Source organism: Dunckerocampus dactyliophorus, chromosome 18, assembly GCF_027744805.1.
Source record: "Dunckerocampus dactyliophorus isolate RoL2022-P2 chromosome 18, RoL_Ddac_1.1, whole genome shotgun sequence".
Classification (NCBI taxonomy): Eukaryota; Metazoa; Chordata; class Actinopteri; order Syngnathiformes; family Syngnathidae; genus Dunckerocampus; species Dunckerocampus dactyliophorus.
The window spans coordinates 1,010,164-1,037,940 of NC_072836.1; the positions used below are offsets into that span (position 1 = coordinate 1,010,164).

At 42.9% G+C, this 27,777-nt stretch overlaps 1 protein-coding gene across 10 annotated transcripts in view; it reads right to left on the reverse strand.

Annotated features, from left to right (window-relative positions):
• Positions 1-1,728: 1,728 nt before the first annotated feature.
• The window catches only part of LOC129171007 (SUN domain-containing protein 1-like), a 28,715-nt gene continuing 2,666 nt past the window's right edge, over positions 1,729-27,777 (reverse strand). For 3 of the 10 annotated variants that reach the window (XM_054759271.1, XM_054759272.1, XM_054759273.1), the window contains exons 2-22: positions 13,295-13,489; positions 12,960-13,210; positions 11,522-11,791; positions 11,268-11,447; positions 11,025-11,153; positions 9,738-9,821; positions 9,243-9,353; positions 9,050-9,169; positions 8,144-8,237; positions 8,012-8,061; positions 7,627-7,805; positions 6,737-7,000; positions 6,556-6,648; positions 5,867-5,952; positions 5,651-5,795; positions 5,247-5,561; positions 4,525-4,609; positions 4,056-4,171; positions 3,799-3,966; positions 3,201-3,293; positions 1,729-3,103 (exon numbers count right to left, since the gene is read on the reverse strand). In XM_054759271.1, the coding sequence (XP_054615246.1) occupies positions 2,987-3,103; positions 3,201-3,293; positions 3,799-3,966; positions 4,056-4,171; positions 4,525-4,609; positions 5,247-5,561; positions 5,651-5,795; positions 5,867-5,952; positions 6,556-6,648; positions 6,737-7,000; positions 7,627-7,805; positions 8,012-8,061; positions 8,144-8,237; positions 9,050-9,169; positions 9,243-9,353; positions 9,738-9,821; positions 11,025-11,153; positions 11,268-11,447; positions 11,522-11,791; positions 12,960-13,210; positions 13,295-13,416 (3,072 nt within the window). In that variant the 5' untranslated portion in view covers positions 13,417-13,489 and the 3' untranslated portion in view covers positions 1,729-2,986. Of the gene's footprint in view, positions 3,104-3,200; positions 3,294-3,798; positions 3,967-4,055; positions 4,172-4,524; positions 4,610-5,246; positions 5,562-5,650; positions 5,796-5,866; positions 5,953-6,555; positions 6,649-6,736; positions 7,001-7,626; positions 7,806-8,011; positions 8,062-8,143; positions 8,238-9,049; positions 9,170-9,242; positions 9,354-9,737; positions 9,822-11,024; positions 11,154-11,267; positions 11,448-11,521; positions 11,792-12,959; positions 13,211-13,294; positions 13,490-24,334; positions 24,433-24,747; positions 27,724-27,777 lie in introns of those variants that run through there. The other 7 variants (XM_054759266.1, XM_054759268.1, XM_054759267.1 and 4 more) reach the window with 7 other exon arrangements.

Consider the following 27,777-nt stretch of genomic DNA (forward strand, 5'->3'; position numbering starts at 1 on the left):
TGGCCCCGATCGCTTGCTGCGCATTGGAGGCCAGAAGCCACCGGAAGTATAGAAGTCGCCATGTTGTTTCACCCAAAACAAGAAAGCCTAACAACTAAAAGGAGTTGGAGATGCCGTCTTGTGCTGCTATTAATTGCACAAATCGTGATACTCGTGAACATCGCGAGAAGGGACTTACATTTCACAGGTAGGTAAATGCTTATAAATAATAAAAATAGTTTTAAAAAATATACTTTAAATCTGTAAGCATCTTTTCATCTAAGTAGTTGTAAATGAGCCCTTATTCTCCTTTAGATTTCCACACTGCAATGCTCAACTTCTAAAGCAATGGGTAGTAAATATGCGGAGAGACAGGTGGATTCCTGCAGCCAGATCGCAACTCTGTTCAAGTCATTTCACCGAGGAGAACTTGGACAGGACCGGCCAGACTGTTAGATTACGACAAAATGCAGTTCCAATAATATTTGACTTTCCTGATCATCTTCTAAAGGTATGCTAGCATTTAACTTTGATACTACGTAGATCCTTATAACAAATACCTTGTGAACACTGAAATTGACTTGTTATGCATTGTAATTTCACACCATAGAGGTAGGAAAAAACTTCAACTGGAGGGAAATTTTGAGATTTGGGTCTAGTAAATTTACTCTGTTTCAATGGAATTTTTGTTAATTCGTGTTAATTTTTAGTGAATGAAGATACATGTATGTGTATGCGTGTGTGCTTTTTTGGGTGAAGCAAGATGGCCGACCAATGGCTTCATGCGGTTGCAGGGACGCCCCTTCCAGTAGTATAGAGTTTAGTATAGAGTTCAGTGGTTGCTACGTTCGTTGCCAAGGAGGACGACCGATTAATCCTTCTCGGGTCAAACATTACTCCACATTTGTTCCGCCATTTACCGTAATGTACAATTTTACAAAATTACAGCTTAACGTTTTTAAAAAAAAAAAAAATAGAAATACAAATAGAATAGAAAACAGGTGGACAGCAAGACACAGTGTTTAAGGGAGTGGTTATGCAGGTGGTGACCACAGGCCACTTCAGTTCCTATGCTTTCCGGCTGCTGTTTTGGAGACTTTTGAATGCTGGCCGTGCCTTCACTCTAGTGGTAGCATAAGACTGAGTTGACCTGAATCCAATTGAGCACATCTGGGACACCATGTCTCGCTCCATCCACCAACGCCACATTGCACCACAGACTGTCCAGGAGTTGGTGGATGCTTTAGTCTAGCTTTTGAGAGGATCCCTCAGGAGACCATCCACCACCTCTTCAGAAGTGAAGGCCACACACTACTGTGTCTCATTTTGGCTTATTTTAAAGACATTACGTCGAACTTGGATCCGCTTGATTTCCCACTTAATTTGGAGAGTGGCTCCAAATGCAGACCTCCCATGAGTTCATTTGACTTCCATTGATGAATGTGCTGACAACAATCACAACTATGTAAATAACAAATTATTTAATATTTCATTCATTCCAATCTAGGATGTTATTTTAGTGTTTATTTTTTGAGCAGTCTATTTATGTGGAATAGACTGTGTAATTTATAATTAGCAAACAAATGCAGCGGCTCTTTATTGGTTTTCAACGCAGTACTTTTAAATTGTATTCTTCGTAATAGCCACTAGAGGTCTGCATTTGACCTTTTAATAATTGTATTCTTCGTAATAGTCACGAGGGGTCAGCATTTGATCTAACATAATAAACATGTATTTCCTAGTCAACCATGAATGTTCAAAATTAAATTCTTTATTGGAATATCTTCCAAAGCATTTGTCTTATGACAGAACAAAAATAGCAATTTCTTAAAAAAGAAAAAATCCCATGATGCTTCCAAAATGCACTGAAGAGCTTTTAGACAAAAATATACATTGCATGAACTCAGAATCAACAGTCACCAATTGACTTAATAAATAGGACTGAAAAAACACAATTGTACATATTTTAGGCTTCCTCTTATATTTGCAGTCAAAATCTAAGGTTTTTTTTAAACAAACTGACGTCAACATCTGCAGTGCATCCTTACAAAACAGTGGAAATAATGGTTAGCTGAATAAGGATGTGTTTTTTTAATATAAATCAACGCTGATAAAAGCAAATACAATGAAATACCAACTATATGGACAATAAAATGGAAAGATTACATTCTGTCTGGGTATCTGATAAAGGGAAGCTGAGAAAAAAGGAGCCTGACCATCTTAACCTTGATGGTAGAAAAAAAAACAATTGGAGCTGAACCTTTCTAATGTGATTGCCAAATGGAGATCTAGGCACATGACTTTCAGAGAAATCTCATGAAAATGTACATTTTTAAAAAGTATTGGGTCAGGAAGAACCACATGCTGGCTGCAATCCTTCAGAGTCCGTCCATAAACACACACACACACACGCACGCACGCAATGCACGCACGCAGACAGACAGACAGATGCTTTATCAATGCTGGCTAATGTACAGAGCTCTTGGGGTCAGTGGTTTGTAGTGCTGCAGTGCGCTTAAAGGGTGACTCGCATCCAAAAGTAGAAAAACATTCAGAGCCTCTGGCAAAAAACAAACTAAAAAAAGTTTATCTGCGATGATGTGTGATGCGGAGCCACCCAAACAAAAACATGAAAGAAACATTTATTATGGGTGATAAAGAACACACCCCAAATCAGAATCAGATGCAAGATGTCCAAATTCCTTTTCAATTGACTTGATGAGTCTTGTGTGTTCATTCAGTGCAAGAAGAAACCCAAACCCCCACCCCCACCCCAGATTAGGACTTTGCAAATGTTCTTGTGTTCTTCTGTTCCCATGTCCTTGTCATTCTTTCGGTGATACTAACCCACCTGATCCACAACTTCTTTAGTGTATTCTCTCATATAAACATCCTCAAGAACTTCAGAGAGTCGTTCGTTCAGGCGTTGGTAGAGCTATGTACAGACAGGTTGGGTGCTTTCTTGAGATTTTTATATATATAGCGTGTGTGTGTAGTGGTAGTTGGTTCACTGAGGCCGTGGCTCTCCGTGGACTCTAAAGCGATACAAGCAGGTGTAGTCTGGATGCCCCCAGTTAGACAACACTCGCACCTCTATGATCTGGAAGGCCTTATCAGTCGGTTCCTGAAAGGCAAATGGGGTGAAAACCTCAGTTCATGCCGGCACACACCCAGTGAAAATGTGATTCAGCATTCTGAATATTATATCACTAATAATTTACCTGAACGGGGAAGGTTTGCATTGATTCGCCGTCTTCCTGGTAAGTGTAGCGACCAAGCAAATCCCCTTCCTCTTGATACTCATCATCCAGACCCTGTGCGTGAGCCAACATCCAAACGTGATTGCTGATATTTGCCATGTATAAAACAAAAATACAGTCGTCCCTCATTGATGGCGGTTAATTGTTTCCAGACCCGACCGCAATAAGTGAATAAAACTAATATTTTCACAGTTGGGGCGCAGCAAAAACTTACCACTTCCACGCAGAATGAGAGGAGAACCTTTTTTCCCCCCCACTAGATCTGACATGGCATGTCGGCTGGGCTCTGTGGCTCAGTAGCCAGTCTCCATGCAGTGGGAAAGGTCATGTAATCTAACGTCATGTCTCATAACATGGCTGATGCCTAGTTACCACAATACTACATACAACTTGTCTTTCAATATTTTTAACTAATAAGCCCCAGCCAACCACCAAACAGCCATCATTTATGTATTAATATATTTTATGAAAGATCGCGATGTAGTGAGGGGGCAATAGCCAAACCGTGATATAGCGAGGGACGACTGTACCCGTTTTGCTAAAAAGTCCTCTTTCTTACAAAGACTGTGAAGTTCTGGGGGGCACTGGTGATGTTTCCAGTCGGGGACAGGGCTTTGGGGATGTGCTCCAAGCAGAAGGACGTGGGTGTGATCCTTAGTGAAAGCCTGATCACGAGATAACCCTGCGAGCCTTTGAAGGCCCAGCAGTTACCCGGGTACACGTCAGGCTGGCAGAGGGGGCAGGGAGAAGCATTTCAGAACATGTCCTATTTTCTTACCGCGACCCTAATATGATCACAGCCACACTCGGCTTTACCTGGATGACAACTCGAGGAGACTGGGAGAAGTACCAGAGCGGGAGGCCAAAGAGACTCATGAGGGCCGTCTTGGTCTCGTAGGTCTCAGAGCAGCGAGTGCTGAGGATGCTGCCGCCTGAAGAGGAATATTACACTCATTACACAAAATATGTAACATATGCACATCAGTTACTGCATCGTTAAAACTAGAGCAGAAAAAGCCAAAGTAAGAAATGAATTGAAGACTGTAATGGCAGTGATATCAGTGATATCAGATCAGAGATTATAGATTAACACTGCGTCCGTCACTTTTAATGTGCTGCACAACCCTCATCAAGGTTGGCTTTCATCCGAGCTCACGCCTACATTCTCATGACATACAGGACTTATAGTACATGTTAAGACTTATGAAAAGCATGCAAACTAATCCCTTGCATCAATCATGGGATTAACGATGGACTGTTCATGAGGGTCAGAAGCGTTTCTTACCTCCAGACTCCAGGGCATAGTCCACCAGACCAGTCCTGTCCTGAGAGTAGAGCTTCAGGGCATTCTGGACAATCAGTTTTACTTGCTGGGATGAAGAACACCACTTCGGTTATTATTAAATAAAAGGCCAAAACTACTAATGAGTGTATATTAGGGGTGCATGATAATAATCAGGATGATATACAGGAATTATGACAGCATACCAAGAAATCCGATAACGTAACAGAAGCCTGTGACATGAACGGCCTGTTGTACTTCTCCTGAGCTCACATGTAAACCAACATTTACTGTTTCAAAGACATTGTGTGCAAGTTGGACCAAATGCTCCGCAATGAGGGTAAAAAAAAAAAAAAAAAACCCATCGAGCACACAAAATACCTTATCAGCCACCGCTATGGCGTCACACCAGCTGCTCGGAGCGTGTGCCCCAATAAAGTGCACCTTGCTGGGCCACAGCAGGTGGCTCCTCCCCCCCATACTCTGGTTCTCCTGATAGTAGTGCTGTGGTAGCAGTAATGTCATGATACTTCATTAGGTTACATTTGTTTAAATACTAATTTGTTCCAGTCCTTTTTGTGCACAAACTACACTTAACTCTACATTTTACAAGGTAGATCTAAAAAAGTTATCGGTACCATATCAGCTCTGAGAAGCAGAACGTTATCAGTATCGGTGTGAAAAAAAAAAAAAGATATCGTGCATCTCTAGTGTATACGCATCACCTCTTCCGTGAGTCCTTCAGCAGAGGCAGCACTCTGCACAGAGCCGGTCACTGTGCGAGCAAAAGACTTGGCCTTGGACTCCACCTCGCTGAGGGTCTGAGCTCCTTGAAGCTCCAGCTGCATGGAAACGTTCCTCAGGATGCTTTGCTCCAGCGCAGTAAGCCATGCCTGCAGGTCAGGCGTGCTCACATAGCGCTGCGAAAGCCACAGGACCAGAGACTCTGGAACCTCCCCTTGACTCTCTCCTGACGAGTCGCCGCCGTAGAACAGAGCCTGCAACTCCTTACGGACTTGGGAGGACACCTGCGCTGTTATCTGGGAAGAGGACATATCACAATAAAACGATTATGAAACAGGTGTGATGTAAGGAGCTGTACACTGAAGGAAATGAGCTGAAAGCCTACCGTCTCCTGCAGCGAGCCCAGCTGCTCACACTTGCCCTTACATCCCATGACACCCTGCAGGTCCTGCCTGATTCGTCCCAAGTCCAACTCAAGTCTTTGCACCTCTGCCAGCAAAGCATCATGGTCCTCCCGCTGCACACCCACACTGAGGCAAAGACCACACACGTTGGGTTCTCTGGAATACAGCTTCCACGAGTTAAGCTGTGGTGTTGGTACCTCAGGGTGTCTTGCACTGGAGCGACAAACTCCTTTTCCATGTTCTCTTTCTCAACTTCATACTGCTGCTGCTTCTGCTGCACCTCCTACACCACAATGAATAATGTAACACAGCAAAGACAATACACAATGGCTCCCCTTTCCAACTGATGCAGAGACGGATACAGTTGTCCCTCATGCCATCGCAGTTCCAACATCGCTTCCTTGCTATCAAAAATACCTTAAAAATGATCGCTCTTTCGTGGCTGACTATAGACTATCATTAGTCCCAAAAATGCATATTTCGGCAAATGTTACGTATCCTTGGCCTTAATTAATCATTTGTACGCATGGAAATGTTCTAAATAAACTGAAATACAAACACAGTTTAAAGGCAATACAAGACATTGATGAACTGCACTGGACTGGCCACTTGGTGTCACCAGTAACATGCATCACCAACACAGGCACCACACATTATTTCATCATTATTTACCTCACATTAATAAGAATATGAAAAATATTAGTGTGTCATGGCTGGCTATCAACTATAAACATCATTTTTGCTCACTTTCAAAAACCGAACAATGAAGAACATAATTACCAACATTATAAAACATATTTAAGCAAGTTGATAAATCATGTCAGGGACCCTTTAAGCTTGGCAGTCATACAATGGTGTACCTGTGTGTGTGTGTGTGTGCGTGTACCTCAGTCTTGGCAGCCAAAGTGCTGAGCAGCAATTCCAAATCAGCTAAGCGTGTTGTTTGACTCTCTTGAAGCACTTTCAGCTGCTCCTCGCTCTGCACGGAAATGAAGAAACCCCCATCAAGCCAAACAAATCTCTTGCAACATGATACTCTACAATCGCGACTGGCATACTACGTGTACCTGCATTCTGCGGACGTTGCCCTGTTTGAGCTCTCCTCGCAGCACGTCCAACCTCTGCTCCAGCAGGGACGACACCCACAGGCCCAGCCTCTCCCTGTCGGTCTGTGTGTGGAGCTTCTCCCTCAGGGTGTGGTACAGACCCGCTATGTTGGTGCGATGCTGCTCCTGCTTCTGGTCACTCTGTTGGACTCGTTCCCACAACAGGGCTAGCTGGCGCTCCAATCGCTCGAGGCGTTCCAAGTCCACACTCGGGGCAACAATTGGCTGAGGGGGGAGGGGGACCATCCTGAATAACTTGAGGTGACAAGGCAAGCTGGTTTGTTTTTAATAAAACAGTTCTCTCTCGCTTACAGGGCTCGACAGGGCACGTGGTCGCTCAATGCAGTGTGGACCAAAGGGGGAATTTTTGAGTGCTTTGCTTTGATTTAACGGCTGCTTCGCCATATTTAAGCCAATGGTATGTGTTTTTGTCCTAAATTAAGCATTTTCCAGGATAAAAATAACTAAATGAAATAAAACCCAAATGTAAGACATTCAGAAGACATACTGCACTCATGACGAAGGCCTGGTATGCTCATCTAATGTAGCATCATCATCATCAAAGTTGCAGTATTCACAAGTTCGTGGTTGTAAGAACTGTGCATGTGAGTACGCATGTGTGTGTGTAAGTATAGTACAAGTCGCTTATAATAAACAGATCTGGCAGCACTTGATTATGTACGCGTGTATGACTCTCCATTATGTCTAATTTATGTCTTTTTTGTCTACCATATTACAGTACAGGCCAAAAGTTAACCCCATGGTCCCAACCCCATTAATAAGGCAAGACATTCCACTCAGTAACCCTGACAAGGCACACCAGTGAACTGAAAACCATTTCAGGTGACTACCTCATGAAGCTCACTGAGAACACCAAGTGTCTGAACAAGTGGAGACTCAGGAACTGGAGCAGAAGCTGGCACCAAGTTGGACAGGAAGGTGAGGGGAGAGGAAGGACGCCACTCGGTGAGGTTCACGGCTGGAAGGTAGGCAAGCAGGACACCGGTGGACGGACCCCACAGCCACAAAGCTGTAGGAGAATAAAACGAGTTAACAACGTATAATTATGTTTTTCTGCAGCGTTAGCATAAGGGAGCAGGACTAGAAGTGTTGACAAGAAGCCCAGAAAGGCTGACCTGAATGTGTCTCCTGATTAGCTGCATGCTCTTGGGATGTGTGCTGGTTAGAACATCTACTGCCTCACTACCAACTGTATAAAAAGCTTTGCTGACTTACCCAAGAGGAGCAGAAGGGGCAGAAGAAGCTTCCAGAGTTTGGGAAGGCATCTGAAAGTAACACATTGTTAAATCAAACACACTGACAAGAGGGAAAGAAGAAATGAGTGATGAAGAATGTTGCAGCTCTTGCCGTGTCAGAAAGAAGACGTTGAGTAGACACATGAGGGACACGAGCTGGTACCACCCAGTGGCAAGGAACCACAGCAGACTCTGGCCCGCCTTCACTGAGGGGATTGAAGTCAAATAGGAAGAGCACATTAGAATGTTGAGGGAAAGGCTTCTTGAGACGTCATCTGTACTTCTGTGAAGAAGGTGTCGGACGTTTCGCTCCTCATCCGAAGAGCTTCGGCAGTGAACTAACAAGTGCTGGTAGCCTAGGCCTTAAATACAGTAAGAGTGGGCGGAATTGGTGTGCCAATACCTTTCTCCTATTGGTTCCTCAATGATGGGTTCTGTTTGACAAAAATAGCTTCCTTTACTCCTCTTTCAAACCATCTGTTTTCTTTGGCCAAAATCTTTACCTCGCTTTACCACAACAGAACCGATCATTGAATCGGAATGGTGGTTTGAGGTTTAATTTGGACCCTGTGTTCAGCAGGTCACTGAGACCAAAACCCACAGCTCTTAGTCTTGCAAATGAGGTGGAGCCAGGGCCGAGCCAGAACAATAGATGCTAACGAGCCAGTATCAGAGTCGTTCATACCCAACTCAGGGAGCTACACTTCCCTTTGATCGGAGGTGCTAATGGCAGCAGAGGATTAGACCCCACTCCTCCCAGGCTTAGTGTAAGGAACCAATAGGAGGAGGGTGTTGGCACACCAATTCTGCCCACTCTTACTGTATTTAAGGCCTAGGCTACCAGCACTTGTTAGTTCGCTGACGAAGCTCTTCGGATGAGGAGCGAAACGTCCGACACCTTCTTCACAGAAGTACAGATGACGTCTCAAGAAGCCTTTCTCCTGTACGACTGAGAGCCTACACAGACACATTAGAATGTGTTGCCTCAGAAACAAGATGATGAGGACACACGACCGACCTGGTGCTGCTACGGTCATCCATAGCAGTGTGAGGATCCGCTGTGTCACCGTCCCGACACCTGAGCCCAAAGCTTTAGCCCCTCTCACCACCAAATAACCTGGCTGGAGGAGGCAGTAACCTGGAGACAGACACATTTACGTACAGTCAGTGCATATATTAGCTTTTTTTGTAAATAATCATCTCTGGTCAACCTGTGTAAGCCAGGAGGCTCCACAGCGCCCCCACCAGGCGTTGCGACCTGGAGGACTGTGTGAGGAGGACGGTGTGTGTCTCAGAATACTGCTTGCCTTTACAGTCGTCACCTGCGTGCACCAAAGATTGATGGCAAACAAAAAGAAAACCAAAAAGCATGACTCAACATGTGTAAAAATGTGCAAAAGAAATGGAGGCAGCACAAATGGAATGTGTCTTCAAACAAACTGCATTACAAGTAGCATTGCGTAGAAATAAATCATCCCTGTGATGTTTATGTGCAGCCAAGCATCAGTTTGAGGGTTCACTCATAGAAGAAGAATCATCCATCACTAATGACGGGCTGCTGACCAGTAAAAGCACTTCACACAACCTCTGCCGAATAATCCCCACACAGGTCACGCATGTTGTTTAACTCGTCAATCAGCAGGCAACAGGCATTTGGCATGTATCTGTGTGTGTGTGTGTGTGTGTGTGTGTGTGTGAAGGCTTACACAGGGAACCATTGAGATTGACATGTGATGCATCTTCCTTCACCAGATCTTTTACATTCATGCTCCCACAGAAGCTGGAGTGAGCTGAAATAGATTTGTGTTGTTTGTGTTAAAATGATTCCAATAACATCAATCAAAGTGCATGTGGAAACGCAACTAGTAGGCCTGTCACAATAATCAATAAACTGCACGTCAACAAAAACAAAATGGATAATTTTGTCCCAATATATTGACATGTGCATGCATGTTTGGTTTCCTTCTTTCTCTCTACCAAACAGGCTGGATAACAAGAGAGTTCACTCTGTGCATCTGCCTCAACACTTGGGCATGTTGGTTCTATAGCGGAATGACAGGTAAATGAACCCTCCTGTGGGTCATTCAGTCTGTTTGTCCCGGTGGGCAGAGGTGCCCGGGGCCATTGGCGAGTGTTCACACACAGAGTGGTGCAAATCTGCAAATTTTGCACTCGCACACATTTTGCCTCCGCATTGTCTCACTATTTGCCGTGGCAATGAGTGTCATTTATGTATTTATGGCACGCCTGAAAAGCATGAAGACTAGTTTGCGCACTGTTTACGTTCTGTTCATGCATGAATGACGCATAATTGCGCGTAATTCAAGACTGAAAATGGTCATGAAGTCACAACAATTTACACCTTGTCAAGCAGTGCTTACATGCAGTGCAAGACAATCATACGCGTGACGCACATTGTTCCCACATGGCTATGCACTGAAACCACCACTTCCCGCATCCTTCAGGTAGTCCTGGCATTATTTGGTCCCATGTGATGCCACAAACGGCAGGCATCATCCCTACAGCCTCACCAATTCACACTCCTGTTAAGGAATAATACCCAATGTTCATTTATTTTTTCAAGTGCAATTTTGTCCAGAGACTTGATAGACATTTTATCTATTGTTTTTATTGTTGTGTGTGCTATTTATTGGAGTGTTTCTTTCTTGGTTTTGGTTGTGATTTTTATTTAAGCCATTTTTGCCTGTGATTGGCTGGTGACCAGTCCAGGGTGCACCCCGACTCTCACCTGTTGTCAGCTAGGATAGGCTCCAGCATACCCCCGCGCATTATTATGCCATATATTATCATGTCAAAATAATGTTGACAATGATTTTGTTAAATCGGCAATAATTTGTAGGACAATTCAGCCAATCCAATCCAGCAAAAATTTGTTATCATGACAGGCCTAGACACTACCCTTGTCAGGAGTAAAAGAGAAGGCCAGGAAGTACGACCTTTAGCCACCATTTGTGTCAAGAAGGGGGTGTTACCTTGTACTTGAGAGTCTTTCGACCTGCTGCCAATCATTCTGCCGAGAGTGTTTTGCTTTAACAGCCGCACTTGAGACAAACTGGAGGACACTGTCCGCCTCAGAGAGTTGGTACATGAAGCAAAGACACCTGGCGAAAGACAAATAAAACACGTCAGCAGCATGTCAGAGACGATGGTCATAATAAATGTTATTAGGGAGACAAAGAAGACATCATAATTCATGTCAAATAGATTTTAGTTACTGTCGGCGTCCTTCAGCAAACATAAAAAGGGGTCTTGTGGTGTACCTCTTCCTTGTGAGATGTTTGTCCGTGCAGACAGCCAGAGCACGCTGCTGTACAGAGAAGTAAAGAAGGACACAAAAGGAGCCAGGACTCTTTTGCTCAAGCGCACACACGTATTAGACACGGACGTGAGAACACCTGGGTAGAAAGGCCATCCTCAGTGTTCCGACTTCATACATTAACTTTCCAGCAGTGACAAGCACATTTCTCACCCGTCTTGCTCTTGTGACTCCTGTCCCTGGAGTATATAGTTGTGAACGGTGACGACGTCGAGCAGGAGAACGCAGCCGCAGCCGAGACGTCTGCGGCGTGCGATGTTGATGACGGAGGCGAGGGAGAACGTGCGGTGTGGGCGTCCATTTGTTGAGAGTGAAAGGAGCAGTCGTGGCAGATGTAACCGTTGGCGAGCGTCGCGTGAGAGTTTGACGCGCTGATGTCGCCGTTGACGCTTGACAAGCTGTGCTCAGAGTGAGAGGTCTTGCCTGAGGAGAAGAGCATGCACACGGTTTAAAATCGTACATCGATGTAGACATTGTATGAGTCGCACAATGCAATGGACAATAAGTGCATCAATGTTTTTGTTGTACAGCTACTGCTAGAAGAACAAATACCGTCTATTATGGTTCATTGGTTCCAGACGTCTTTATAAATGGAATATTTTGGTCATTAGAGCACAGAAAACCTGTTTACAATCTTCTAAATATGCTTTTTAACACTATTAGAGCCATCTAGACATCAACTAACACCCCTATAGTCACCTTTATGCTCCTATTACCCAATATCGTAGACATAATAATATAGACTCACACACATTAGCATTGGGAGAGTTCCTTGTTGTTTCTTTTTTGACTTCCTCTGTTGGCTATTGTCTCATCAATGTAACAATGCTGACACCTGTGAACAGTGTGGAGCACTACATACCACAAGGTATTTGCTGGATGTCTTATATTTGCATTTTACTCCATTTAGTCATTTTTACGCTTCAAAATGCTCAATTTTGACCAAAAAAAACATACATTTTGCTTAAACGTGCATATATTTTTAACAAATAATTAGGAGTGTCAGAGGATATTGTGAGGTTAAAACGTGTCTGTCTCACAGGCACTAGGCCTGCGGTGATAAGAAATTAATCAATCACACGGGAAATGGAAATGAGCTGGAATTGCCATGTGCATGTGTGTCTGTTTCTCTCGTTCCCCGCCTCCAAACTTGAAGCAAGAGGATTCACCCTGTGCAGTGGCTACAGCACCTGGGTGAGTTTGTTCCATAGAACAACGGCATGAACGGAGTGAGCCCTCTCAGTCATACAGTACCTTTGTCTCGCTGGGTGGAGGCGGGGCATGTAGTGCACACAGAGTGCAGAAGTGTGTAACCCCGTGAGGAGCAATGCAAGGTAACGTAGGAGAAATTAAAATAGCACATAGCACAAATAGCACATATATTGTCATATAATTGCAATATATTTTTTCATATTTGTTTATCCAGTCTCTTGTATCGTGTTATGAAATGAGTGTCTCGTGACAATCCTACTAATATACTAACAGGCCAGAGTCAACCACGAAAAAGCGACTTATTTTGAAAAACCGTGATAAAGTGAAGCTGCGACTGTACACCACATTTCATATACGCAATGCGCTGCAGGCGACTGACCCCAGATGCCATCTTCGGTTGTGGTGGTCGTGGTTGTAGTGATGGTGCGCTGCCTCAGGTGAGTCTGATCCATCACGGTCGCGTACGACGAGGCATCAGACGTGGCAGCTTTGCTTTCCTCAATTCTTCTGCTGCTGTTAATGGGCGTACTAAGAGCTGAGAAGTTGAGGGTTTTCCTTGGAGTTGCAGCTTGGCTCAGGGACAACGACAAAGAGTTGGAAGAGGCCTGCAGTTTTCGACTCCGCAGTGTCCTGGCAGAAAGAACAGAAACAACTTAATATGGGTGATGCCTGCACATACTCAAGTGTATGAAGACGCATATGTCTAATACTCACCGTGACTCTCTCTTGGTAGCGTAGCTGCTGTGGCTCTGGTTCTGGTTCTGTGTGTAGTCAACCAGGCTGTCATTGCCATGGTGACTGGCACTGGTTTGCAGACGCAGGCTCCGCCGTGACATCCTGGGCGACTCGTACACAGGAGCAATCTGGTGCTCCTTCTCAAACTCTAACGCTGCTGTTGAGTAGCTGGAGCTGGGGAAGCAGGAGAAAAGTCAAATAGCCAAGGTTAGAGAAAAGCAATGAAAGGAACTAACCCAGGACAGACAGCCCAGTGAATGCGAGCGCAGAGCTGTCAGGCTATCGTTCACTGCAGCTGGCAGGAGAGAGAACAGGAAGTGCCTCACTCAAGCAAAAAGCAAAACAAGAGGAGGCACAGCCGCATAAACATCCGAACAGTATGCAAACCAACTGCAAGCAAAACTACTCAAACTTGCAGAATTCCAAAAGGCGGCGTGGCATGGAAGTGGAAAGGCAGCATGAACGTTGTCAATATGAGGTTGGCACGCATCACGCTGCAATGACTCACGGGGCCACACCCACCTGGCACAGCGCTGAAGCACACAGCACCAAAGCAAGCACAGACTGAGACCATTGTAGAGCACGGATGCACTACGCAAGCAACTGACAACTCACATGAAGTAAGACAGCAGGCTTGACAGTACTGTACTAATGCATGTGTTGATCCAGCTAACCAGATGACCGACGACGACTAGCACAAGTTAAACATGCTGGAAAAGGGATGATGATTGCTGTTTTGTGGTTGAATACAGCCTATTAGTACAACATTTGCATATTTGAGCAAAGGTATACTTGTTCTTGGCTTAAATTAAGCATTTTCAAGCATAAAAATGGCTAAATGAACTAGGCAAAAAGTATTCCAATTGTGAACGTAGTACTGTAGTCTACATTGGCCACTAGGTGTCAGTAATTGTTCGGTGAGACAGGTTCCCTAGGGAACACATTTACTGTGCTTATTTTGTCTACTACATTGGGTACAATGAGTGTAAAGCCATTTAAAGCCACCATTACAATACATGATAACGTATTTATGTCTAATATGTCTTATTTTCTCTGATTAAATATAAATAATAATAATACACTATACTGGGTAATACAAATGTAAAAGGTGACTATAGGAGTGTCATTGCATCTCTTGAGGGCTCTAATCATGTTAAAAACTCCTGATGGGGTTGTAAACAGCTTTTCTATGCCCTAACTACAAAAATATCCCATTTATTAATATCGAATCCTACTTGGCGGAAAATCACTTATGATCGGGTCTGGAACCAATTAACCCCCATAAAAGAGGACGCCTGTATCACAAAGCCATCCATTACTAAATATCAAAGTGGCAAGGTTGCATCCTTTAAGTATCAGATAATGTCGGCATGCATCTTCAATCTCTGATCTTGGCAGTCCATACCAGACTCCGCTCCTTATGATTCGTGCTGATATCAGATTGATATTGGTATAGGCTGCTACTAAAGACTGCCATATCAATGTCATAGTCAAAGTGAAAATATATCAGGACACCTCATTTAAAGACAGCCTACAGCCCGAAAGTTATAAATAATATACAATGTACAATATAGTTTTTTAAACTTCCTACTTCTCAAGACCGATACAGATAACAATATTTGTACATAATTGCACTTTACATTTTCAGATCACCACAATCATCGGAAAGCAGCAGCAGGAACCCCCTACTTGGACAAACAAAGAAAAGACAAGATGGTCCGACATCACAAACAGTTGCCTGTCAATAGTCTACACTGTCCACACTTTGATTGGAACAAAAACAAAACAATAAATAAATACATAATAATAATAATAATAATCCATACAAATAAACTTTTACAAGCTCAATAAGTTTCAAGTACATATTGAGCTTTTTTTCTGCATTTAAACATTTATTTTTTTATCTATACATATCTGTACAACCTTGTACATCTTGTGGTTGGGAATTCCATGTTTTTATACTAACAACCAAAATCCAAAGTTCTAGTAACTTGTTGCTTAAAATCCTATGTTCTTCTATGATTTTCATCTTCTGAAGTAAACACTAACAGCTGTTGCAGGTTTTCTGGTCAAACTCTGATTTTGGCTTTGAACATAATTAGTAACGTCTGGAGTTCTATTATCTATCGGGGTTTAAAAAATAAACTTAAAATTGCTATCTTCTCCAAATGTAACTTTGCATTATGTTGTTTATTACCCAACACTTCTGCACAATAAGGCAGTATAAGTGAGCAATACAACATTCTCATTGTTTTGTAATCTAAAACATACTTGACTTGATAGTTGATATCAGTCCAATATCAGTAAAAAAAATTGTAAAAATGAAAAAGAGCATCAGATAATATCGGCATGCATGCAACATTTTCTATATTGGCAGTCCATACCAGACTCCACTCCAGCACTTCCACCCAGACATAACAGTATGTATAATTCATGCTGATGTCATATGGATATCAGTATAGGCTGATACTACAGGCTGCAATACCAGTATCATATCGGAAGTGTTGTGACACCCCTAAGTAAACTTGCCTTAAACGATTTTTAAAATGGAATCTACAGACTACATCTACAGCTGGGATAGGCTCCAGCATGCCCCCGCGACCCTAAAGAGGAGAAGCGGTATAGAAAATGGATGGATGGAATCTACAGACAGACACAATAAGAAGAAGAAATAATCTACTTTATTTCTAAAGGGTATTTGAGGATACTTATAAAGATGATGCACAAAGAGCCAAATAAAACCCTCACAATTATTGATGCATCCGCTAACACGGCAGAAAAACAGCAAATCTTCTTGTGGCCGCCATTCAAAACAAAGCTGAACAGCTGATGAGTCACTAATTGGTTTCCAATATGAGCATCTTTGCGGTCATGTTTGCTGCTGACTCCCACAAGTGATATAAATAGGCAGGAGATGGTTATGAGATGAAGAGATGAAGGACGTGGAAGAAGGGACGGACATGGAGGATAGACAACAAAGAAGCTTGCTTGCTTGCATGCTGACAATCAGCTTCCAGGAATCTCTCCTTGCGTAACAACCAAGCTTTGATACCCTTCCCACACTCAAGTGGGCTCTGCCAGCTTTCTTACGTCACACGACTCCCAGAGTGTCAGATGGAATGATTTGTTTTTACTTCAGAGTCAGGCGGCAGGTGGAGAGAGGAGGAACACGCAGGAAGTGGATCAATAGCTCCTATGAATCAGCAAAATGCCAAATGACTCCAATGCATGGCCCCACCAGAGATAAACACCATCCATTAGGCCATTATTTCACTTGCGTTTTGACAATACTTCATTCTTCTTATGCAAATGAACCATCTTGGTTTCTTAAATGACAGCTGCCCAACCAGCTCATCCACTTTTTTTTCCAGTCAAGAGCAAAGAACGAATCCCTCCATGAGGAAGGCAGAGTGAAATAGCTTCTGGTGATTTTACACCTCTGACACCATGTTTGGTTTGCCACCATTAAATGGACGCCGTCCCACTCACATGCTGCCTGCTTTACACAGCGTATGCAAAAACGCAGCCCCAATTTCAGCGCATGCATGATGCACACAATTACGTATTTGCACTGCATGCACCACTGCAGCAAGTGTAGCCTGAAGTATCATTCATCAGAATCCATTTATCTTACTACTACGGTGGTACCTCGGTTAACGTCCCGGTTAGCGTGTTTTCCGGTTAACATCCAAAATTTATGCTAAAATTTTGCCTTGGTTTGCGTTCGCCCGCCTGGTTAGCAACATGACTTGTTTACGCAGCCATCTTGGATCATACGCCCAAGACGAAATCTCATAATTCTTATGCCACCCATGTCACAACATCAAACATCAACCAGGAGCTGTCACACCCCTCGATGGGCTGTCGCCCGGGTGCAAGCGGCGCTGTGGCTGGCGGCTGACCATGACTCAAGCGGCACACAAGAACTGCATTTACCACCTTAGCGAGTTCAGGATAAACACGTCAGCGGTACGATAGCCACCACCGTATTTTAAACTGATAGTTTGAGTGGAAAAGGTCATTTATTGTTATTGTTGCATTACTGTTATTTCAGCTGCATTATTTTCTTGATACTTGTGTCCATTTATTTTGTATTTATAAGACACCACACTGACTAGTGGTAGAACATGGACTGTATATAAAGAACGTTACATAGCCTGATTGACTGAAATGCTATTGAATCTATGAACAGAATTATGAATTAATGATGTGTAATGGTCTTTATTGCCATATTGAACCAAAATGTGAATTACTGAATAACCTATTTTCTGGTAAATGTTGACAATGTGAATATGAAATGTTAATGCACGTTCTATGGCCTCTACAAGTCAGATGTTTTTTTTTTTTTTACAGCAAAACGAACTCAATTCCTTCATGACACAGCGACGCACTGGGAGGACTATCTTTTTCCTTCTTTACTGTCTATGGATTATGGATCAAGGAGGAAAAAAGGGATTGCCCTCTAAGCATAATCTCCACTCCTCCTTCCTCTGTGCAAAACTCCACACCAACCCTCCTTGCTCTGGCTGTTGTTTGCCAAGAGAGTTAAATAATCCATTCATTCGTCATTTGTAATTATTTTTGCATCATTTTCTGTGTGTAAAACTATATTATTGTCCCTAAAATGTGCTTTTTATTAAAATTTTTGGTTTTCTGGAATGGATTTTCTATGGGAAAACTTGCCTTGGTTAGAGTACGTGTCAGTTTGAGTCGGACCTTCTGGAATGAGTTAATGACGCTAACCAAGGCACCATTGGATTCACACTGATATTTGAGAATGCAACCATTCATTACCTCTTGGATTGTAAATTAAAACACAAGGTGTTGCTCCACAGACCAAATACAACCAAAAACGTCAAACAGAGAAACCAGGGTAGTAAAAATCAAATATAACTGAACTAAAAATGCAATGACATACATAAACACAATCACTCCTGGTACTACAGAATTAAAAACAGCATGCGCTGCCTTCTTACTTTCTTACTAAGGTTCCAAGGCTCATGTTTACTCGAGTTTCACGAGAGACAGAGTCACATTGAGGGCTGCTGAATTTCCATCCAACTCCCTGTGGGTGGGTATAATTTGGCACAGATTAGCATCATTCCATCCCTCCCACTGACTTTCCTTCATGGCGTGGCACGACATGGGATGAACACACTGAAACAAACACTGTGAAGGTGGCAAGACAATCACAGACAAAACACACTACTGTAATGTTTGGGTTGCATTCCGGGGTCTTGGCTTCCTAAGCATGACTTGGCATAAACATGGGACTCTGATTTTTACATCTCACAGTAGTATTGTGTTTTTTTCCCCCATTTTCTCCAATATATTTACTAGAAATACAGAGTATCTTTTTTTGCCCAAAACGATACCGATAACTGATATGACTAGAGACAACTGATACCCTTTTTATATCTACTTTTTTTACATTTATATTTACATTTCAGGTTGCCTTCACAATCTATCTCCTCTCGGGTGAAGCTACTGATGCTTTCTAGAGACAGCTTGATAACCTTGATAACCAACACCGCTGACCCACTTCAAGCAACATCAAATACGATGACCCCTGCTCTGCTTTCAGTGGGCATGGGCAGAGGGGAGTTATTGGCCTGTCTATCAGTGGGTGGCACCACTTGCAATGCTGCTGCTATCATAGGACCCGATGCAATCCATTCCATTTTTCCCCAAAATTAATTTCTTTGCCGTTTTAATCAGTTGGTTTTTTTTACATCTTACACTTATTTTACCGGCATTAAAGTGTGTACATTTGTGATAGTAAATAAAATGTCTGCTAAGTAAATGCAAAATTGATTGTAATACATTATTGGTCAATTTTGCTCAGTATTTCAGAAACGGGTGTTGCTTGGCTGACTTTTTTGGCTGACTTTTCTAATGGGATGCCAGCCTCTGCCCACATAAACTCCTCACCAAAGACCTGAAGTGTGTGATGCGTGTTGAGAATACAATGTCAGTTGATGGTTAAGACGAGCTGGGAGCGAGAATAAATGTGCCTCTCGTCCTTAATTCACTCAGAACTTGGCATTGTAAAACGCTCGTGTGACGTGCTGATTTTTCAGCCGTAGACTGGCCACTGAGGTTCTTTGTCATGTCAAACAAACTCTACAGACGCTTACAGTTTTCTCAGGTTGCAAGACAAGCATCGGTACGTTTTGGTGTGTCGTCCATACGGCCAACGTGAGTCTTGTACATTTTGCTGATGCCAGGTTTGGGCAAAATGTCCATTTCGTACGCCACACTTGCAGACTATTTCGTTGTCTTCCATGCGTGTCGAGATCATACTCCTTCATTGTTACCAAAAAAAAAACAAAAAAATGCAGTGCTTTAAGAAACACCAAAAATTGCACAGCCAAAAACAATGATTTCACCAAGATTGATTGGAATGCAATGACAGCATTGCATTCACATTATGTCAATTTCTGAGAGATTCCACAATAAACATCAAAGAGGTCTTAAATGAACAACTTATTTCTAGCTAAGCATTATTAGTGTCTATTAGACTATCTGAGGAAAAACAAAAATCCCCAATAAAGACCTTGTACAGTCCATTATTAACTCAGGTCTGTAAATCAATGGTCTAATGGTTTTCTGGACCACAAACCTGTCAGTTCTTTTGAGTTCTGATAACAGATGGACCAGCAGTCTAGGTCACCTGACTCTGTCCGTTGCTGCACGTTCACAGCGGCCAACACACACATGCACAGTTGCACACACAAACACAATGGCCCCAGTCTAAACACGTGGCTGATTGCACACAAGCACAGATATTTTTTAAAGCATGTCTGCTTCATGCCGAGGTTGCCTGGGTGCATCACCAAGACATTGACTGTAACACAGTCACTCCTCACAAGCTATATCAGATGACTGTCAGCTTTTATAAAACATACAGAAAGGATCACAACACCATCCACACAACCAAAACCCATAACATAATTATATATCAGGGTTTACACTACCTCTAATTGATCGTGACGATGCACCACTCCAAAATAAGACACCTTAAAAAAGAGTTTTTGTTTTTTTTACTTGAAAACAATTTTAAGTAAAATAATGTATGAATGGATATACAGTCAAACTTGTCTATAGCGGCCACTAGAGGGAGACTTCAAAAGTGGCCGCTATAGACAGGTGGCCTCTATAGACAGGTTGGTGTCCAGTTTGAATGTTGACCAGTAGAGGAAAAAAGAGAAAAAAAAGGGGGGGAAAATTAATGTTGACCATTAGAGGGCACTGTGGGACTGCGGATAAAAGTTGTACAGCACTACTAGGCTTGTTATTATCCACGACCCACAGAACAAAGCTGTGCTAGTAATGTCTTACACTTGTTTTTAATATTTTACTTTTTATACGGCAGAGGGTCATTACAGCTTTAGTTCATCAGGAAGTGACGGGAAGTGACGGTGGGCGTCCCGAGCAGGAGAGCTAGGCTCAGTGCTGCTAGCTGTGAGTTTGGAGAGAGTTGGGAAGTGTGTTTATGTTGGCGTGGATGTAAAGTCCTGCAAAGCAATTCAAGTGCATCGGCGACGTGAGTCTCTCCTTCCCCACAACAAGCGGCATTACAGTATTGACCAGTGCACATTGTCTCACACCAGGAAATAAACGGTGTCATTTCTTACAGGCATTGGCTGGACAGCTATGTAGTGCGGCTTGTTTAACCTTTGCCTTGTGGGCAAGCAGGAAGGAGAGACGATGCTGAGAGATGTGTGTGTGTTCTGAGCTGCTGTCTGGTGGCCGCGTTCAATAAATAAAGTTGGCAGAAGCAACAGGAGAAGTTTCCTTCTTTGCTTCGGAGCTGAATAACACTGACAAGTTAACAGACTAGTAGCGAACGGAAAAGAAGACGGCTTTGTTTGTGTCGAATACAGAAGATGAGGACTTTGATGGATTTGTGGATGAGGATGAAAAATAACGTGAGTACATTCTAAAATACTTCAATTAAGTACATCCCAACTCAGTTTTGCTCCCGCTGCCGCATGCATGCTAGCGTATGTATTTTTTTTTTTTTTTATTGTAGCGTCACTGGGAGCACGTCCTGTTCCCAGCCTACTTTGCGGTAATGTTTTGGTGCAAATGCTCTTAAAGTTACATGTTTGACCAGGAAATAGCAAGCTCAAAAGAAAATGGCTTTTTTATGTGGAACAACTGACAGTTTGTGTGGATCTTGTGAATGATTGTGACTGAGCTAGGACTCAGTAATTAAAGTCTACACACGACGACTTCATTGATTGAAAAACTAAACTTTTTCGTGCATGAAGCTTCTACTTGAGTCGGTAATTTGGCCGCTATATGCGGTCAGATATTGACCAAGGGAGACAAAATGGGTGGCCGCTGGCCGCATTAGACAGGTGACTGCTATACACAGGGTCTATAACATGTACATTTGCTGCGGGGGATTTTTCAGCAGCCGCTATAGGCAGGTGGCCGTTCTATACAGGTGGCCGCTAAGACAGGTTTGACTGTATATGCTATATAGATACATGTACATATATAGCTTATTATTTATGCACATATTGACCACAATTAGTTTAAAAACTATTTAAAATATCATAAAAATGCTTCTCTGCGATTAATTTTGATAAGCACGCACCGGAATCGCCAGTCTGCCTTGCTGGCACTTGCGCATGTGACCAGATACGCAACACGTCTTCTGTTGACTTTCACTTTTTCTTATTATCGGGAGAATTAACAATAGCCTGTAACATGTGTAGTCAATTAAGGACAGCTGGTCACATGCTAAGCCTATCTATGTCGGTGTGTGTGAGCGCTCACGTTTCAAACTCATTCCACTTTCTGGCATTCTTGTTTACATGCCTGGCCGGCGGCATCTAGCTATCTCGTGTTTGTCGAGCTACGATCATCACAACTTACTTTTTTAAAGTGTCACTTAACAATCTTGCTCTCTTGTTGTCATTATAAAACTTATGGCTTATCTTCAGCTGTGTGTCGAAGTTGTGCAACAGAAACAAGCAGTGTGTACAGCTTTAGATAGTTACGCTATCACAGGGGTCACCACAAGTAGCTCCTATGCTGTGCTAAAGTTTGTTATGGTGACAGGCCTATTCCTCACACATCTTGGTAGCATGCCTTGGTAGCGTGGCCAGCAAGGAAGCACAAACTTAGTCTAATCCCAGGATCAGGGCCATGTTTGTGACTGTGAGGTTCATTAATAGAGTCTCAGCTGACTGTAGTCAAAGGGAACACGATTAGCTTTTTCCAGTCTGCCTGGCGGATTCCACAGTGCTGTGACACCAACATACCCAATGTAGGTGAATCACTGGCAAGAAACACAAAACAGCAGCACCTCAGAATGTTTACTTTACTGTTAGAGTCAGGTATGCTGCTGACACTCAATCCTTGCATTCAACAGAGTACATTAAAATCTCGCCGTGCTATGGGGTGTCACAAGATCTTGCGAGATTCAAACGTGACAAGATTTCTCGTTCAGAAAAGTCTCGTGGGCACGAGGCCTGGCAAGGAGTTAATCACACAATAAACGTAGTATTTTGCTAGCATCAATGTGCATGCGCGTGTATTTTACTAGTCTCTCGCCTCCACACAGGCAGTTGTGGAGAATCTATGCAAGACAGGAGCGCTGATGCGCAAGAATGTTGATCAACAATTACATGCTTCCACTTTGTGTCTGTTGAGCCTGAACGTCATCTTTCTTTCATGGTGTTATGAGCTAGCTTGGATTAAGTGCTGACGCTGGTGTGAAAATATGCCTTTCATTGTGCTTTTTTTCGTGACAAGCTGCAAATTTAATAACAGGTCTTCGCTCAAGACTCAACTTTTCTTTTTTTTTTTAACAAGGTGCTTTCATACTTTCACTTGAATAATGAGGCGTTTCTACTCCCTAAAGTCACGCATCGACTGCCATTCCAGTCGGTATATGAGCAAAGGGGGGATAGTTTTTGACCCCCGCCCCCCACTACCAGCATCAACAGCATTCTTTTACATGCACAGACCTTCTGGGTGATGTGGACCACACCCACACAGTGCTTGGCTAAAGAGGACGACATTGTTGCAACAATGTTGTAACTCAAAAGAAAGAAACAATAAGAGTGGGAAGTTAGCAACAAATTAAACCAGAAGAGCTCTGAGTAGAGCGTTGAACCCTGTCTCGTGGCCACTAGGCCTGGGACAACAATTAATAAATTAATTAATCGCACCATAAATGAAAATGAACGTGTTAATTTTGCCCGCCTCATTATATCGCCACATGCATGTGTGTCTGTTTTCCTCCTCTCCCGCCTCCAAACAGCCAGGAAGAGAGTTCACTCTGTGCATTGGTTTCAACACCTTGGCTCGTTTGCTCTATAGAACAATGGCATAAATGGAGTGAGCTCTTTTGTCAGTCATACGGTCTCAGTGGGTGGAGACGGGACCGCTAACATACACACAAGAGTGCACAAGAGTAACGTACTACAAATTTTGCAATATATTGCCATATTTTTTATTTTACTTTTCTTAAAGGTAATGTTAAAAACTCGTCTCATTCCTGTAGACTCAATCTCGTCTCGTGAACTGAGTGTCTTGTGACATCCGTAATGCTAACTGTTACATTTTATAAGAGAAATCAAAATAATCCAAAGTTGAAACCCACGGCACGCTTACTCAAACAGACTGAAGCCTAAGTCAATATCACACTCTTGCCCACACGTCCCCTTTAGTACGTAGCGCAAGGAATGGAAGAATTATGCAAGGCTGAACCAGTGATTCCAAATGTCTCCATGCCAAGAGAACCATCAAGAGTCATCAAAACCACAAACAGAAGCTTTCAGTGAAGGGAACAACGTGTGGAAGTTTCTAATCTGTCAAAGCAAGCTGAATCCTAAAAGCAATACATAAATAGAAAAATATTTCCTCTTCGAGTAGCGCCGTAACCCAATAAGCAGCAGCCAAGCCGGGCAGATTTCCCCTCCCGTTAAACCTGGGCTGACATGTGCCAAAGAGAGCTCACTGTTCGATGCTGCGGGTGGCAGAGCACCGAGTTCTCACCTGAGGGAGTAGGTATAGCCGGTGTTCTCTGGAGCACACTGTGGCGGCGTGTATGTGTGCAGTTGGGAAAAATCCATGGTCATTCTTCTTTGTTTAGACTGCAAGAGTCAGGATGCAAGGGACAGGTCAGCCCACGCTGACATGGTGCAGGGAGATAAGGACAAACTCATATCCAGACATGCGCCACACACACATGCACACATGCACCGCCTTCTTCAACCTGTCTCTTTGATTGAAACCATTTCATTGTGTTAATTACATACAAAATACCCCGTTAAACTTGCGGAAATGAATTCCCTGATTGCTGACTAGTTTCTGCTGCTACGCTGAGGCACAATGTCCAGGGAAACAAGACAACAGCTCGTGTGCGCCCGACATGCTCTAAGACCAGCAACGCAACAATGTGTCCTAACCTCTTCCTCCATGTTGGCTGCCTTGTTGACCGTAATGAATAACTTGTCGCTCCCCTTCTGGTCACAGCAGTCAGGCGGGTAGATCCTCTTACTCTTCAAGCCGTCTCCCCGCTAGAGCTACTACTGTGTGAGCTTCACACACAGGGAAGACAGTGTTATGAAACAAGGGGGTGGGACTGTTTTTTTTTTTTTTAAGGCAAATGGGCGGGAAAGCACTGTCGTTGAGTCGCTCTTCTCAGAGTGAGGCCTGCCTTCAAAGTAACTACTACTGTGTGCATATCCAAGTAACGGAAGCAGGGAAAATGTAATTTGCTCCAACAACGGACTATAGAGCTTTCTAAACTAGAGCAAGGGTGTCCGACTGCAGCAGATAGAAAAAAAATATGAAGGCTGTAGCACACTAGAAGCAAACAAATGTAGCAGGCATAGTTGTAGCATAAAAGGTATTAGTAGGAGTGTGATAACATGTAGGCCTGTCACAATATCAATAAATCAATTAATACAAAATAAGGGGATCATTTTGCCGGCTTCAATCTATTGACATGAGCATGTGCTTGTTTTCCTCCTCTCGCTCCCCACCCGACCAGCTGGATGACTACAGAGTTCACTCTGCATCTGTGTCAAAACCTGGGCGGGTTCTGTAGTGGAATGAATGGAGTAGGTGAACCCGCCTGTCAGTCATTCAGTCTCTTTGTCCCACTGAGGAGAAGCGGGGCACTACGCGCTAGCGACTTGCTAGCTGTGTGTGTCGCATGCTACACGAATGAATACTTTCTTGGTGCCTGTTGTCAATTTCAGCCTGTTTGTGCATTGTCGTTTTGTGACGTGAAAAAGTGTATGACAAAAGACAATGAAATAAATAATACAAAACAGTGGAACGTGCGTTTCCGCTGCCACGATTCCCCAAGAATAACACCTTGCTGCGCATCAAACGCATTGTGCTGCATCCATAACATGCACTGTGCCCAAACTACCACAAAACATCTCATTAAAACGTAAACAGCGTATTCCATACACAATGTTGCTAGAAGTCTGTCAAGTGTATATGCAAATGAGCTGATGTCTGCTTTGACACACAATGTCAACTTCAGAGTATTTACGGATTGTTTCTCCGTTTTTTTCGGTCACTAGTCAGACAATAAAAGTGACTGATTCAATATCAGAAATACAGCGTAGTGCCGATGATACCAGTTACATTTCAGTTTGCTAATCTATTTTTTCTAGTACACTTTGGGAACTATTGTTTTACTATTGTTTTATGTTTCTGCGCATGTTTAATTTATATTATTTTAAAGCTCTTGACATTCCAATGTTAAATACTCTTGAGAAATTAGTTTATTGCTTTTGATACGGTGTACTCCTGTTATTATACCATATATTTGCATTACATTCATGAAAAAATGGTCTTAAAATAATGTTCACAATAACACGTATCAGCAATAATTGTAGGACAATTATCATCCAGCAAAATTTGTTATCGTGACAGGCCTAATTACGCTGCAATACAACTGCCAGGTCAGTAGAAAATGTACATTTAAAAAGGATATAAGGAGTCACAGACGGTGTGATTCACCACTAAACTAACACTTATGTGTGCCTTCCGTTTGTTTTGGTGTTTTTTTGGACGAGCCTGTCCTCCCGGTATTGCTTATTTCTTGTGTTCACACTAATTGCTGTATATTTGAGTTACTGGTCAAAGTAAATGTACACTTCAGTGAAAAAGATGATCTTGAGTGGCAGCCTTACATGATATATTTGCATATGTGCAAGTCCAAAGTTGGGTATTTCAGTGTTTACATGGGAACTATAATGCTATAAAACTATACGCTAATGTTTTTATGTACAAATACACTGATGTATTGTCACCAAGAGACCAAAACTAAAACTTATCTGTGTTGAACAATAGCTCACATCACCGGGCTTTAAGTAGGCCATTGACATGTAAACAAAGGGTTTAATAGCACTTTGAGTCATAGTAGCCTATTTTCAGGGTCTTTGCAGGTTTACAACAAATCAAATGTAACTTTTTAAGATCATAATGAATAAAACTTGTGCTTTCAATTCAGTTGTTTGTTTTGAAGCCAGCTATTAGTTATGTTTCATCTTCAACAATACATATACATGTAAGATACATGTAAGACCTTTCAAATTCAAATGATTGCATTTTAGACTTTTTAAGATCCCATGGATATCTTGATTTGACATCATCGGGGTGTTGAATTCCCTCTCCACCGACATAACCACACATTCCTCACAGAAAGGACCTTTTTCCTTACTCACGCTCTTTGGGGATTTTCAATTGGGTGCAGACGAGTGTGCAAACAAACAGGTGGCTTTTTTCCACTGCTCAAGTCTCAGCCCATAATTGCTTCAAATCTGGATCCTTGAGCCCAAAGGAGGGATAATCTGGAGCAAAGATCCAAAAGCCAGGGCAGTTTCTTAATTGCGCCAGGATTACATTTTTGTTAAGGGTCTTCTGCTGGTGTGGTGATTACGGTAGCATTCATTTCCAACCACAATTAAACTGCAGTCACCCCCCAATGTTGATCACCAAGAAAGCTGTGTGTGAAATCTTGTTTAGTTTAATGTATACAATAAGAGACAGGTTGAAGAAGGCATGTACATTCACACACGCACTTCTGTTGGGTAAAAACGTGCAGCACGTGCTCTGTACGTCAGCTTTGCTAGCTCCTTTACGCCAAACCACCTGCGACTTGGTGGCCCAACACCAACAGCCACATCGGTGGCCCCGCTTCGACGAGCACAGTTGACCGAGTCAACAGCTGCAGTGTCCGGCCAAATTCCCCCACTGCTCGGTTGCTAAATTTAGATGCCATGCATTTAGACGACGCACATTAACTTACTGCTGCAGAACCGGTGCTGCAATGCACAGATGCAATGTTTTATCAGAGTCGTGCGTTGTTATTTCATACAGGAAATGCTGCAAAACTCGTTTGGGGACTACGGCCAGGATTTTTAGACCCTGGAAAAGCATGGATGGGTAAAGGAGCGCGGCAAGGACGACATTCG